General features: G+C 37.5%; 2 protein-coding genes across 2 annotated transcripts in view; both read left to right on the top strand.

Moving 5' to 3' along the window:
- The first annotated feature begins 488 nt into the window (after positions 1-488).
- On the top strand, positions 489-3,292 carry LOC121954558 (ubiquitin-conjugating enzyme E2-17 kDa-like). The gene is made up of 7 exons (XM_042502138.1): positions 489-636; positions 1,128-1,191; positions 1,370-1,401; positions 1,758-1,835; positions 2,027-2,132; positions 2,770-2,863; positions 2,943-3,292. Exons 1-7 carry the CDS (start codon positions 613-615, stop codon positions 2,986-2,988), a joined length of 444 nt encoding a protein of 147 aa, XP_042358072.1. The 5' UTR covers positions 489-612; the 3' UTR covers positions 2,989-3,292.
- A 3,582-nt stretch (positions 3,293-6,874) lies between these two features.
- The window catches only part of LOC121954657 (protein bicaudal C homolog 1-like), a 76,208-nt gene continuing 66,316 nt past the window's right edge, over positions 6,875-16,766 (top strand). The window contains exon 1 of the mRNA XM_042502305.1: positions 6,875-7,358. Within this exon, the coding sequence (XP_042358239.1) occupies positions 7,166-7,358 (193 nt within the window). The 5' untranslated portion in view covers positions 6,875-7,165. The remainder of the gene's footprint in view (positions 7,359-16,766) is intronic.

A 16,766-nucleotide genomic window follows, 5' to 3' on the forward strand; every position in this document is an offset into this window, starting at 1 on the left:
AAGTGCATTTACTTTAGTACTGCACTTTAGTATGAATTTGAGGTACTTGTACTTTACTTGAGCTTGTTCTTTTCATGCCACAGTATACCTCTACTTCACCACATTTCAGAGGGAAAACTTGTACATTTTATTTCACTTATTTATATGTATACATTTATCTGAAAGCTGTGGTTACTAGTCAACTTACTAATTTATATTCCACAGCTATATTTGAAGTATAGGTCTAAAGGTGCAATATTGGGAAATAATGATAACCGTTTTAATAGCCTACAATATATCATCAGAACCTAATAATCATACTATTGTGGAATTTTACAGTTTTGTTCTAAACTTAAACTGTATTTACAAAGTTTACTCTTTATTACGTGCAAGCGCGGATGAACCATAGTCGCATATTTCAGTGCACGGCTCCTTTATGTGGCTGGACTGAAAACTCAAACTCCCAGAATGCACCGCTCCATTCTTCGTCGTCGAACATAAACGCGGAAACAAAAGAAATAATCAGTTTGTCAAAACAAACAACACCGAGTCGGCATAAAGTGAGCGTAGCTGTCGCTGACAGCTGTCAAACTTTACATTACAGCTTCGCTTAATCCACCTGGAAGATTCACCATGTCCGTGAAAAGATTACAGAAGGTGAGTATTCGTCTTTATTTTATTTAATGTACGTTACAGAAACGGTTGGTTGGATGCGGAAATGTCGCTTTAACGTTAGCTAGCCAACCATCTAGCTTAATAGCATCTAGCAGCATATAGTTGTGCCAGCGTTTCGTGAATAATGTAGCGATAGAAGACGTTAATTAATTCGTAAGGCAGGGTTTACTGCCAGAAAGTCCGATATTTGTGTGACTGGCGAGAACACAGAAGGCAGTTAGCTAAGCAGTTAAACTTAAATGAGCTAACTTCCAGCTAAAGTTGACCTAGCAAACGAGCAGTGTCAACGCCCTGCGCGTCTGTGTAACTGGCTAAGTTACTTTTCAACATTATGTAATTCAAGGAAGTTTGAGTGAGTCGTTCATTACGTTAGTTCACAGTTTAAATCATTTGTAAACTCGATTATTCTGTCTTCTACCGTTATAGTGAAGAGGAATCTGTCAAACTCTTGAAATATTTGTCTGTTTTCACAGGAGTTACAAGACCTTGGAAAGGACCCTCCAGCTTCGTGTTCAGCCGGACCTGTGGGGGACGACAGTAAGTGTGAATACCTGCCACATACACAAACAACTGTCGTTGTCTTCATTTTTAATCCTGTAATCTACCGGTCTTGCTCTTGTTTTATGTGTTATTCTTTGGCGACTGTGTTACAGTGTCGGGCTTTGCTATTGAATAATGTATTTACTAATTGTGTCTTCATCATTGTTTCTTGTAGTGTTTCACTGGCAAGCTACCATCATGGGACCGGTAAGATTTTTCTGGATTATTATCCTAAATGTCTTTTTTTTTTTTTTTTTTTTTTTCAAACCAAGCTTCTTCTAGATTTCTAGAGGACAATAGTGTTTTATGTTGAGTTTACAGCCCTTTCTAGTCTGTATGGAAAGCATAGACTGGCACACTCTATCCCAGTGTTACTCTCTAAAGCCCATGGCATTACTAAGACAATAGGAAAAAGGGGAAATACATAGTATAAGCAGTGTAAATGTTATAGAAATAAAAGGCAACCAATACTCTAAGTGAATGGTTGCTCTCTCAATGCAAATAGTATTTTGTACCATACAGCACTAGGTATAATTTAATAATACTTTTCCTTTTGATTTCAGAATGACAGCCCATATCACGGAGGAGTCTTCTTTCTTTCGCTCCATTTTCCCACAGACTATCCCTTTAAACCACCAAAGGTAAGATTATTTATCTTTAGAGACTGAGTAGCTGAAAAGCACATCATGTAATGATAACAGGTCTTCACTATTTTCTTAACTATTTTATAGAACAGATGGTTAATCAATAATAATAATATTAATAATAATTGATGCAGCACATCACATAAGAACAGAATGATTTTTATCTAACTTTATCTCTATTTTCATAGGTTGCCTTTACAACAAAAATCTATCACCCAAACATCAATAGCAATGGTAGCATCTGCCTTGACATCTTGAGGGGACAGTGGTCACCTGCACTTACGGTGTCAAAAGGTAACTAATATCTTCATTTTGCCTGTATTCAACAGTATAGGATTACAACAGCACTGTGTAGGATCTGGTTTGTATCAGAGATTTACCGGAATCAGAAGTCACAAGAAAACATGCAGAAGGGTAAATTAGGACGTTGGGGTGAAACATTGCTTTTGGAGGGAATGCCAAAGATGGTTATGTCTACATCAAGCTATATCAGACATTGCAAGGCAGTATCATCCCTTTTGTAAATCAATCCATCATGCTTTCACCAAAACTGGATTATTCAAATAAATGTTTTTCAGCCTCTAGGAATGCATGTTTACAGGATTTTCAAGTATGACTATCCAAAAATGAAGCTCTGCATCCTGTGCACTTTTGTCACTTTGAAAGTTGTGAAATTGCAGTTTTTGAACTGTATTATTTGGGGAGTAAATGGGGGGATGTTCAAATATTGTTGTTGAAAGAATTGGCTAAAAATGCACTTTTTTTCCCTCAAATATATAAACTAACTGGATTTTGTAATAGAGGTGCATGAAATCAAAACTTGTCAATTTGTATTTAAAATGGGATTATGGAGAGTGACTTAAGAAGTTTAGAAAGTCTTTTTTTTAATTGAAGCCTGTTTGCATACTAATTTTTATTCTTTTTATTTCAGTTTTATTATCCATTTGCTCCTTACTATGTGACCCAAATGCAGATGATCCGCTTGTACCTGACATTGCACGTCTCTACAAAACAGACAGACCAAAGTGAGTATCAAAGCCAAAGCATTTGGAATGTGGAAAAACTTGAAACAGTCAACTCATTCTGCCTTTCTTTTCCCCTTAGGTACAACGAAGTAGCCAAAGAATGGACAAGAAAGTATGCAATGTGAGGGGCTGAGGTTTCAGCAAAAGTGGTGCATCCCTAAACACCTCAAAATATGACAGTGCTGTTTCAACTGCTCATCCACACTGGTTCTTGTTGGGGTTTTAATCGCTTGAGGCACTTTCTCTACTTGGACTTTACTTGACTTTACTGTTTTTACTGTTTATTTTATTTTCCCCTTAAATTGGCGTCATTATTATTATTGGTTGTGGTGAGAGGGCCTGATTATACTTTTCTTTTAAGAGATTTATATTGTACAAGACCATACTGGATTTATTTTTCATTATTTTGCATTAAATACATTAATCAAATGAATTGAAAGTTGTTTCTTGACAACACAATCAAGTAAACTAACATTATAAACTTCTTTATTATCTTTGTCTGATATAAAATGTTTGATTCAGTTTTCAGAATATTTTTGTAACCAACAAATCAGTCTGACCCTTTTTCTACAGTTTACATGGCCACTAGGTGGTAGTCTTTACTTTTTACCGCTAGAGCCTTGTATACTAGAAGTTTCTCTCTTGGGCAACTTGTTTGTCTGGTAGAGAAACTTGCTTGACAGACTTATCTGTGTAACGTTTACTTCAGGCTCATTTGCTTACTGGTTTTTCATGTGAATAGAGGCTACACTTGTGTACTGATTTAGCAATGAAATTAATATAAAAGAGATGTTCTGTCCATTGAAATTAGGCCTCCCACTATTATCACTTCTGCTGGTTGCAGCGTAGTCACTTTACACTGGTGAAACTAGGGTTTACATAGTAACTGAGCAGCTCATGTCTCCTATTGATGTGTCTAGAATACACTACAAACATGCTGATGTTAATGTAAAGTCAGGCAAACACATATTGAATTTCCGCAGTGCTGTGATTATGTGACTTGATCACAGCACTACCAGCCTAAGTAAGGACGTGTCATGTCCTTACTGTACTCATCTTTACTGTTAGCAATTCATTTAGTATCAGTTTTAATTACATGTCAGAATTTAAAAAAAAAGAAACATTTAAAATAATTGGGTGACTGCCCTAACCTAAAATCAAGTTTCAGCCATGTGGTAATTTCAGGGTTTTCACTCCAAATGAGCAAGAAGTGGACAAAGAGAAACAACATGGCCACAAAGAGATGCAAAGGAATTGCAAAGAGATAAAATAACTACAAAAAAGGGCAAAACAACCACAAAAAGACACTAGATGACAAGGAGACACAATTAGAGGTACAAAATGACCACAGAAAGACCAAACAATTACAAAACACAACAAGACAAACATTTCCTCAGAGACTCAAAATTACCACAAAGGGAAACAAAAAGATGCAAATGAATTGCAAAGAGACACAAAATTACTACAAACGGGGCCAAAAAAACCACATAGAGACACGATGACTTTAAAGAAACAGAAATTACCTCAAAGAGACAGAAACAATTACAGAGAGACACAAAACTGGCCCAGAGACTCAAATGACCAAAAAGGGAAACAAATAGACCACAAAAGACACAAGACCACTACAGAGACATAAAATAACTTCAAAAGGGTCAGAGAACCACAGAGAGACACACAATGGCCTCAGAGTCAACATGACAACAAAGAGAAACAAAGACACAACAGAGAGATGCAAAATAACTACAAAAGGGGCAAAACAGCTACACAGAGACAAAATAATGACTAAAAACGGGGTAAAACAGTTACACAGACAATAAATGACCACAAAGGGGGCAAAACAGCTACAGAGACACAAAATGACTACAAAAGAGGCAAAACAACCACACAGAGACACAAAATTTCTCCAGAGACTGAAAATGACCATAAAGAAACACAAAAAGATGCAAAGGAACCTCAAAGAGACACAAAATAACTACAAACGGGGCAAAACAACCACAAAGAGACACAAGACACTTAAGTCCCTCAGAGACTCAAAATGACCATAAAGAGAAACAAAAAGACACAAGATGACTCGAGAGACAGAACATAACTACAAAAAGGATCAAGACAACCACAGAGACACAAAATAGCCCCATAGTCAATATGACCACAAAGAGAAAAAAAACACCACAGAGAGACACAAAATAACCACAAAAGGGGCAAAGCAACCAAACAGAGACACAAAACAACTGCAAAGATACACAAAAAAAATGTCCTCAGAGACTTAAAATGATCACAAAGAGACACAAAAAGATGTAAAAGAACTACAAAGAGAGAAAAAAACAACACAAAAATGCACAACTAAAAAGAGACCAAAAACAAAAATGCAAAACCACCACAATGTCTGTGTGTCTGGCTTCTCTGTAGAAGAGGCTGTGGTGCCCTCTGCATATCTTTGCCCACAGGCCTGTAGTCTCATTATCCACCCATGGTTAGGAAGCAAGATTCATATGAATTAATTTAGATATGAAGAACATTGATTGTAGAACAGCACTAGCCAGTGGTTTGGCAGGTTCCTGTTGTGGAGCACAAAATACAGCTGAACAAAATATTAGACATTGACATGATACAGAATATAGAGAATTACCAACACAAAAGAGGTGAAACAATAAAAAACTAATGTGGAAATTTGCATTTAACAGGAGCATATGAAAACTGTCAATCATTTCCTGGCAGTAGCATGAGAATAATCCCAGAATTATTTTCCTATGGGGACTCTCAAACATTTTATTGTGCATATAAACAGCATCTTTGGAGTGTGGCCCCTTTTGAGTCTGTTGAACTTAATGTAGTCTTAGTCCCCATTTGTTTTGGTTTCTCTTTCCTGTATTGCTTCCCCTTAGCCACTCTCAGGATGTGCAGTGTTTCCTCTATAAACCAATAAATAGGTTACATGGGGTGTTATTATAAACTGCCAGCCGTGGTGAAAAATGACACTCAAGCACAAGTCAAGTCTGTCTTTGAGCTCAATCATTTATTTTCATATCTAGTGGTATAAAACTGAGTTGAAATATAATTTTTGGCTCATAATAACAATCATTTTGTTTGCTACAATTGTCTAGCACAATCAAAAAATACTTTATTTCCCGTGGGAAATTGTGGTTACAGTCTCTCTGATGCCAAGCATAGAGAATTATAGAAAGTAGAAATGAGTACCAGCACAAAGTATGTTAAAATATAATATAGAAATACAGTAATAATAAAAACAAGTAGCACTGGCATGTAAATATTGAAAAAATATAAGTATGTAGAATGTGCCAAGTATGTAAAATGTGTAAAAATGTAAAATATAAAATAGAAATACAGTAATGATAAGAAACAATTAGCAGTAATATTATTATAAATTTTATTTATGGAGCATTTTTCAAGAAACTCAAACACTTTACAGAAGTAAAGAAGATACATAATAAAATACAACATTAAAATCCAATTCACTAGTATGTGAATATTTGAAAGTATAAAAATGCAAAACTTTCTGAGTGTGTGAAGTGTTTAAAGATATAAACTTTTATGCTAGAGCAATAAACACAACTAGTTTGTAAAGGTAGAAATATAAAATATATGTGTGATGCTACATTATACAACGGATATATGCACCAGTAAGATGAGCAATAAGAATATATACAATATGTGTAACATGTTCAAATGTTTAATTTTTTTAAATTGCACATTTGAATAGGCCTAATTGCACAGAGTATTGCAACTGAATTATTGGACTGATTATTGCAGTTAAGACAGTGATATATAGAATTATTGTACCTTGTAATTCCTAAGACACAATAAAGCTGTGTACAGCAGAAAGAAAAACACGCACTGAATCCAGTGCATTTCTCACTAATATTAAAGTTTTAAGACTTTTCAGGAACCAGGGGGAGGAAGATGTTAAAAAAAAAAGTTATTGGGGGGGGCCCCCGCGTGGTTTTTTTTTTTTTTTTTTTTTTTTGCAGGGGTGACACGTGAAACTTTCTCGAGAAGTTGGTTGGTATGTTTGCTGTGTGCTGCACGACGCTCCGTTAACTCGGCAGACAACCTATAGCGAGTGGACCAGTGTGCTCCTGCCTATTTTTAGCAGTCTGCCTAATGGGGGAAAACGACGGGGCTTGAAGAAAAACTGCAAAGGTCTCAGCCGCGCTGCAATGAGCCCGCACAGCACCGCGAAGTGACGGAATAAAAAAAGTTAACAGAAGTTCAACTGCTTTGCTTCGGCTCGACTTAACTTTGATTAAAACGCAGTGGCCACCGGAGAAGTTGCTGCGCAGCGCAATGGCTGCCCAGTGCGACACTTTAAGCGGATACTTGCAGCAGTCGGACCAGGGCTCCAACAGCGAGCGCAGCACCGACTCTCCTCTCCCCGGATCAGAGGAGGATCTGAGCGGGCTCCATCCGCTGCCAGATCCGGAGTGGACTGAGGAGAGGTTTCGGGTGGACCGCAAGAAGTTGGAAGTCATGTTGTTAGGTAAATAATCAAATAACTCAGTAGAGATTTAATTATTGGTTTTAGTATTTTAACTTTTTTTTGTTTTGTTTTTTAAAACTTGTATCCTGTCCACGTCTCATCTCCTCTAATTGTACCCTGTTGTTGTTTCCGAGAGGCTACACACTTCAGCAGCCCTCTGACGGCCCTTTGTTTATGTTAGACTCGAAAAATTACACTTTATGTACACAATTGCCACTTTTGGTAACTTCAAATTTTAGGACTCCCTCTGAGCATGGTCAAGGCAGCTCGAGCGTGTCATGTGCGTGATCCGGAACGAGCCAATTATGGGCTAATTAAGCGTCAATTAGTTTGGGGCTTTAAATGAGTGTTTCCCCGATAGAAACAAAGGAAAATGACATGTCACCCACGGAAAGAAGTTACTAAGTTTACATATATGTAGGCGTGCATGTTGTCTAAAACTATAAGTTTGAAAATTAGGATGAAGAGGTCAAAGAATTGAGATAGTTATGATCAATGTTGAAGTCATGGAGGCAGTAACCTGCACCGACCACAGGCTGTCGCTGCACAAACTCCCATAGAGTGCTTCTGTTTGTAGACTAAACTGAAATTGACCTGAATTTGCAGTTTGCTTACTTTTCAGTAAAACTCAGGGAGAGGCTGTAAACAAGTAGAGAGGCAACACATTTTTATTAGAAAATAACATTGAAAGGATTTTCTGCATTCTGCCTCAAAACTTTATCCTAGCCTTTTTTTAAAAAGACATTAAAGCAGTAAAGTTATTAAATCAGTCATCAACCGATTTGTTAAAAGATTAACAGGTTTAAGTAAATTTTCTAAGGTAACAAAATGTCAAATATCATTTTTAAATTCCATCATCTTAACCGTAAATTCAATTCAAATAACTTTATTTATCCTAAAGGGAATGTGAATATTTTCTGCTTTCTTTGATTCTCTATGACAGTAATCCAAATATCTTTGCAATGTGGACAGAATAAGACATTTTAGTACATCATCTTGGGCTTTGGGAAACACTGATCAACATTTTTCATCATTTTCTGACATTTTGTAGATCAAACGCAATCAATTAATGAAGGAAATAATCAACAAATCAATCATCATTGAAACTAAACATTAGTTGCAGCCCTATTGAAACGCATCATGTTGACTTCCTGTATGTGTGGTAGGGCCGCACAGTTAATCGTAGTATTATCAAAATTGCAATATGGCCATGTGCAGTGTCAAAAATTGCAAAAGCTAAAGGTAAAATGTGTTAAGACAAAAATAAACCACTGTGTTGCTTTAGTGATGCCTCAAACTACAAATCATGTTCCAGATATAAGGGAAAGTGCTTGTCTTGTACAGACCCAAGCAAAGATCACATCACCATAATTTTACTTTTTCTCCAGTGAAAGTGAAATGCAAACCCACTAAAGTCGCGAGTCATTGCAATGGCCATATATGTCGAAATATGATTTTTTTTTGCATATTGTATATGCATATTGACTGCAGCTAAATATCTTTGGATTGTGGACAAAACAAGACATTTAGGGACATCATTTTGGGCTTTGGGAAACATTGATCAACATCATTAACCATTTTCTGGAATTATAATGACAGAATAACTTATTGGTAAATCGAGAAAAAAATCAGCATATTTAAAGATGAAAATAATCATTAGTTGCAGCCCTGCTTTATTAAATGTGCCATTTCTCTTCTTATGTCGTGCAAGTGGCAGAGAGCAGTCAAACATGTGATGACAGGCTCATAAATGCTGGCCAGGACAGTCTCTGTTGAGATGTCCCTGGAAACTTCGAGGTTGAAGTCATTTATCAAACATTTCAAAACAAAAGAGTTTGCAATATTAGAGCCTTCAGTAAATGGGCTGGATTCTTTGATCATATTTTAAAGACTGAGAAGCAGCCAAACAAGACCTCAGAAGGAACATCAGTCATAATTGTACTGTAATTAAAACAAGCACGATATGACATGTTGATGAGTGTAGCTTTAAATGTTTTCACTGTAACTTGGTGAAGCTGTTAGTTTGTGATGTATAAGTTGTGATTCAAAGTTGTGACTAACTCTTGGAGTAATTGTCAGCGAGTGTTTGGTCTTAGGGTAAGTTTATCCTTTATTCTATACACACAGACGCATGCACACACACACGTAGTTCCCCTTGAGGATGTCCTGGTTGCTGCCTCGCTGCTCTGTACATTCCTCAAAGCTCCATGTCATCCCTAACTCTTCCAGGAAAACATCTTAACCAGAGGCCAGCCCTAAATCTGAACGTCCCAGACAAACCATGCCCCACGTCCGGAATGTGTCTGTTTGTGCGTCTGTACGTGTTATGTATAATCTATCTGGTCTACAGGGTCTTTATATTTTTGTTTGTGTGGTCTCATATCTCTGCCAGCATCTTGTTTCACAATTGCTGCATCATGACATCATGGGTGACACTGCTCATGATGACATTGCAGCTGGGTTGTGGAGTAGAAACGGCTGCTGTGTTCCACTGTCTCCTGGTCTTTCTGCTCATTTGTAGGTTCAGGTTTAAATTCCACACTATCCCAACTGTGAAACCACTTTAAACTTTGGCATCTGGCCTTCAGGAAGAATGCTGGTTGTCTTGTTGCATCGTATGTAGCAACACAGTTGTTGCATCCTTTGCATACGATGCACTATGTTAAGTTTCAATATTAGTCTAGATTTGTTTTAGCTCATTGGAAGTCCCAATAAATAGCTCTTTTGGACTCATCTAGTTGGGTCAGAGCTCTGTAACATCTGGCCGTGTTTTGATTGGATGTGCTTTAGACTTTGACGTGGTACAGCATGTTCTGGAAGCCAGAATCTGGATTCTAATGAAATAATTTTATGGGAACTTCAGTGTATTTTTACTCAGTGTTTTACTGTCTGTGACGGTATCTTGGGCTTCTCTTTCCTGGAACATTAAGTGAGCTTGACCCTCGGCAATAAGCCACAGGTCGATTCGTGCTGCGGTCACTTCCCAAACATCAATAACTCAGCATCTCGACTTTTTACCAGAACCAGGTTATGTGTCTGCATAAGTTCACATTTTACAGGCGCTGAAATGACCGTCTGGTTCAGCATCAACCCCTTCTTATGAATTATTTCAGAAGTTAATTTTTTGCTGCCGTGAGGTACACTTTCCTGTGTACACTATGGCTAAACATTAATTAATATGCTTGTATATGGATAACATATTTCTGCCCGAAACATACATAAGAGACTTTAGTAAAAAAAAAAAAAAGAAGACGTTTTTCTTTTTAATCAAATGATGGACAAAACGGGAACTGATATATACATAAATCCATAGAAATGCACAAAGACTAGGGATGCATTCTTTATGATATAAACATTGAGATAGACACAAACAGGATGGATTTAAAAATGGGCTGCAACCTGCACATATTTTCATAAACAATCAATCTGCAAACTAATGTCTTGATTATCTTGTTAACCTAAAAAAGCTAAAAAAAAAAAAAAAGTGAAAGATTTACAACAAAACTGAATAGACCCCAAGGGGATGGCTTTAAATGTCTTATTTTGTAAGATGAACAGTCTAAATCCAAAATATAATCAAATAAGTAAACAACTGCATTCTTATCAAAACAGTCGCTGATCAGTTTTCTGTTTAGAAACTAATTGATTAATGGATTTATCCTCGCCACTCTAATTTAAAACAGACTGGGTAAAATGTTACTGCAGCATGAAGATATTTAGTTTTTTAAAAAGAACTTTTTAATTTTGTTTATTGCTGCAATTTAATTTAATTCACTCCCATTATATTGAGGCTGTTTTTTATGTGGTGCCCAGTGTACTTGAATCACAATTGGTTGATCAATACCTGAACTCTGCGATCAGTTACCTTTGCTGCATTGTCTCAGTGTTGACATTGTTTAGATGAGAAGCTAATAATGCTGATGAGGGATTATGGTGTGATGCATGTTAGCATACAGACAAATGAGCCTGAAACGTGTGTGTTTATCAGATTACATGCTTTTGTCACGGTCTTCTCGGCTATGAGTTTTAAGTTTTTACACCAGTCAACAGAGGCGACCTATTGCTGTCTGCTATCAAGTGTTACTACAGATTACAGATGTAATCATGTTGCCAAAATATTTAGGACGTTAGAAAGGACTTACAGGTTACTTATGCCTTAATGCTGTTTTGTCTTCTTTTACATTTTTTTATTAGTTTTGATCCATTATTTCATCTGTTTCCCCTGTTGTATTTCAGTCATTGTATATACTGTGTATATTTAAGGTATGGCTACAGAACTCTAATCTCCTATAAGTACATTTACTGAAATGCATCTGAAGTCAAGGACCATAATGGCAGTTATATTACCTTTTATTCAGGAATTTGAAAATGTTTTCCTATTAATAAGCCTGACTGCACTCAGAGAAGGGATCAGAGTGGGACATCAGACAATTGGAGAGCCATATAGTCAGGGGTTGCATAAATTTTGGAGAATAAAAATGACCGAGGACCACTCTGTGCCCATTAAAATATGTTAGTGACTCACCAGGATGATTCCACGCTGAAGCAAAATCCCAGCGTACACACTTAAACTACCCTCTGTTTGGATCAGCCGTTTTTTACGCCCCCGTTCTGGCACCGTTTGCATCAGGAGAAAATGGAAATAGTTAACTGCTTAGCAATTACAAATTTACTGTCTCTCACATTGGCAGGGATGCAGGTTCTCGGGCTTAGATCAGTAAATAGAGTGTAAAGTGACAACAAAATCTCACCCTGACAGCCATCTGGGGTTTAACTGGTTGTACTGTTGGCACCCGGGAATAGAACTCCCAAGTTAATGGCTTGGATACCTTGACAGGGGCATGAAAGCTTGAAAGATAGTTTTATGTGTACAGGGAACAGTCTAGGAGAACTTTTTTTTACATTCATTATGATGTTAAGAGACCAGAGGCAAGTGTGGGAAAGTGGTAACATTTTCTGCATGTTCAACAAGGTTTTCCATGCTTTTTTAAGCATACATCATTGATGCATTCAGCTGTGTATGGGTCAATTTGAAGAGCTCTGGCTGCAGGATTCCCTGCCTTGACTGGTAATGGTGAGAGTTCAATGGTGTTTGTGACTGAGCACGGCCTCCTGGTGGGCCGGTAGCTGCAACAACAACCTACAATTAGTGTGAAGTGAATCATTTTTTTATTGAACTAATTTGTTTTCCTGCGCCTAAAGCACTAACTATTATTGTGTAGCTTTGTCCCAGAATGGAAAAACTGTTGCATATGGTAATAAGAAAAGGTCCTAACAGGTATACACAGTAAGTCAGGGTTCCCAGGGTTGTGGAAAAACCTGGAAAAGTCATGAATATAGAATATTGTTGTGAGTAATAACATTGTCATTGTAATCTTCCATGGATAGTCGTTATGTAATGTAACATAATAGCAAATTTATTTTCTTAGTCTGTTAACATAAAGTAGCTCTCATATGCATCAATTTGTGTCAACATTTTGGTTATCACATATGGTTTGAAAAGGTTTGCTTCTGCTAGAGAGGAAAGCAAAGAGGCCGAGTTTGAAGAACTAATTTTGCCATTTCCCACTCGTGTGTGATTAGTTGGGCACTCTCCTTGCCTTTTGCACTTGTTTGGGGCGAGCGGGGTTGCAAACACGCTGTCAGTGTGGTTTGGCCATGTAGTTGTCGTTAAGGAGGAACATGCGCAGGCGGGACTGACCAGAGCTCCTCACTATGATGCCAGCTCACTTCTTTTTCAATATTGAGTTCTGCAGATTTTTTCGCTATGTCTTCTGATGTAGGACGTTGAACACGTCGTAATGTGAAGCGTTGAGAAAGTAAAGTCCAAAGTAGACTACACCCTCTGCTGTTCAAAAAGACTATCGCGGTTCATTTTTCATATTTCACATGTTTTTTTATTGATTTTTAACTGTCTTGCGATGCATCGTTACATCCCTAGTTCAGATGTTTTTGTCATTTGTAGCCTGCACGAACTAAGAATATTTGGAGGCCAGTGGAAACTCTTCCTCAGAGAAAAGAAATTGCCCGCCTACCGAAATTGTAATTATTACTTTTTTCGGTATTTTTCCATTCATTGCGTAGAAAATTATTTCTCTGGCTTCTATACCAACATAATGAAGGGAGTATGTGTGAGGGCCTCATCCTCCTCTTCCTCCTGGGTGCTGAGTAAGACTCACAGACAGGAAGTGAGTGTCTTGTGGGGAATGTGCTGCAGGCTTTCTCTTCTCCGTCTATCCATTGCTCCCTCTTGAGCATTCGAACACTGCTCTGTTGTTCCAGCTTCAATCAGATCCACAGTGGAGTTGTTGGACTTTCCCTGGTCTTTATCCTGACATTACAACACAGTCCTAACCTTCTAACCCAACCAAACCCAGGAAAAATATGACTGAAAGACTCTACAGACATCACAAGCACTTGTGTTTTTGTATCTGGCACTCCTCAGTTTTTCAGCCGATAAAGTAAATAGTATGGCTGCACAATTAATTGCATATGAACATCTTCATTATAGTTAATTAGTAACAATGTTGAAGTTATTTTTAATTTCAGGTACTGCACTTTAATGTAATGGTGGTGTTACATGAAATAGTCCAAAGCAGTGGTTTCCAACCAGTCCAGCCACAGGGTCCAGATTGTGTCCTTAGTCTTTAGTTCCAGGTACACAAATAAGAAAAGTTACCGCATATTCCATTTTATTCTCCAAAATGTAATCAATACGTGTGCTCAGAACACAATTAAGGAAAATGTATTGCAAGAATAAAGTGTATTTACTTCGAATTTAGTAAATGTATACTCCTGCAACTAAAAATGGGCTTATTATTGCTTAAAGATCAGTGAAAACACTTCAGAAGCACAGCTTGTTAATAAGCCAAATAATACCAAGAACAAGGCAATAAACTAGTAGCTGAACAGCAGGAAACGCCACGTCAAAATAAAAGCGCTGTGCCAGAAACTCAAAATATAGATTTTTTTAAACATGCTGGGGAGTCATTTTCTGTTCATTCATAATGGACCCATGACCCACTCTTGGACCAAAACCCACCAGTTGAGAACCAATTGTCTAAAATGAAAGTAAAGATGGAGAAGCAGGGGACTTTGAGAGAAACCTAACACACACACACACCACCTTTTGGAAAAACACAGTGAAGAGTGGAAAACAAAAGACAGAGCCACCACTACAGAGGAAAATCCTCTCTGATGTGAAAATTGTGCTCTCCCTCTGATGAGGTTATCATCTGTCACTTGGAGATACTGTGATGATTTTACCAGATTCTGACTGGATTCTGTACAAAATGTGTGCGTATGTGTTAATGAATGTGCCAAAGCAGCAGTTGTTCTTATTTGTAGTCACAGACCACAATAAGAGTGGTTGCCATTATCAGGACATCAAAAAGGCTTCTTGTTCACGTTAACAAAGTAGAGGTGCGTTCACCTCCAAACACATCTGCTTCTGCCTCATTTACCTTGCACAGAGTTCAGTCTGATTGAACTTTGACCTTTCGGACTCATCCAGTTGTCAGTTTGAGGAAAAGGGTAGGATTGATCTGTTCAGGAATTTTTGTTTAGGAAGTATCGTTTGCATGGACCTATAATCATGTTTAGCTGCTATCATGATGCATGACTGAGAAGATGGGGTACTGCATATGGGTGTCAGAAAATATTGATACACTTGAGTATTATGTTTATAGCAATATGTTTCATCATGCTGTACTGATTCTCAAAAAATGTCCATATTTTATTGTTTAAAATTCATTTAAGGCTTAATTATTACTCAAAATATTGTCAAAATTGCATTAAAGCAGAGTGCAGTATTCAAGTTACAGGCGTGGTTTCCCACATATTCTATGTTTGTGACAGCCCATCATGATTAAACAACTGCAACCACATCCAGATTTTATGTTTTTGGAGCTGGACTGTTCATTAGGGATGAGTATAGTTAAGATCTTATTGATACAGGTACTGATACCGATACTTATCGATATTTATTTGTTTTTTTGGAGGACTTTTTTCATTGACAAAGTGTACAAAACATCAACCCTAAGTTGAATTATTTTTCTTATTTTGTACAGTGAATGCATATTGCATACATTGAAAAATATTGTATTTCATGTCTTCTGCTGGTGGGCCATCACAATTAGAGTATGCATAATGTTATGTTAACTCCACTTTAGAAGAGGCTTGATGCTAAAATTTGATGGAGAAAAAAAGTTGATATATTGATATCAGCATTGGTGATTGACAGGATGAGTTGTTATGTATCAGCATGTTGAATATCGGCAAAAAAATCCAATATTGTGCATTATTAAAGGGCCAGTGTGTAGGATTAAGGGGGACATATTAGTAGAGGGGGAATATAATACTTACTTATAACAGTATTTTCATTAGTTATTTATCACCTGAATGTAGGAATCGTGTTTTTGCAGCCGTTTATATCAACATTAAGGCGTGGGTCCTCTTCCACAGAGTCTGCCATGTTGTTTCTACAGTAGCCCAGAATGGACAGTCAAACACTCACTCTTGTTAGGGCCCGTTAAGTTTTTGTGTCTCAGGTAGTTCTCCAACACGCTTGGCACATAAGAGAAGTTTAAGTTTTGCAACCTAACTGCTAAATACTACTAAACCCTACACACTTGCCCTTTAAAATCTTTCTACATGTGTCTGTGAATAGTGCATCTTGCAAGAGGAGGCCGTGTGAGAAAATACACATCAGAACATTAGTTTGTAATGTAAATGGTTCAGTTGATTTAACTGCTGGATTTTGCTCTTTACTGGGCTTTGCTCAGTTGCCACTTTCCCTCTCTTTCTTTCTTGCAGATTTTACCAAAACATGCTGATACAATTAAACAATTCTATTCGACTTTGCTTACGCGTTGAATTCCTTCTTCCTGGGCATGATGAAGCTTTCAGGAGCTGTAATATAATTGAGCTTCAGTCGGCGGAAAAACCTGTAATTCATTACTCAAGAAAATAAAACCAGGAGTCCTATTTCAGCCGTCCTAGTGGAGCTGGAGTGCTGTGACCCATTTCTGTGCTCCTGGAACTGTAAATGGGCTGAAATGAATACCTGTTTTTCTACGCCCCTCAAAGCTCTTTTTCTTCAACCCTTTTCAAAGTGCAGATTTACATTCTGTCTGGTTTGCGGTTGCTATTTTAGAAAAGTTTTTTAGGGGGGGCACCCTTGACTTGTCCCGCATGCGTGCGCACTCGCCACACACACATAAATGCAGAAACACACACACCACCCGGCCCTTAACCACTCCCCCCAAGAGCTTTCTGTGTTTATCTTTGGAGAACCTCGGGTTTTGGTTTGTTGTTCTCTCTCCTCATTCAACATCCAGTACAATCTGCCTTTTCTCCACTTCCCTTGATTGGAAAGAAAGTAATTTATAAGAGCACCTTTTTTGATCT

The sequence above is a fragment of the Plectropomus leopardus genome, chromosome 15 (assembly GCF_008729295.1).
Source record: "Plectropomus leopardus isolate mb chromosome 15, YSFRI_Pleo_2.0, whole genome shotgun sequence".
Classification (NCBI taxonomy): Eukaryota; Metazoa; Chordata; class Actinopteri; order Perciformes; family Serranidae; genus Plectropomus; species Plectropomus leopardus.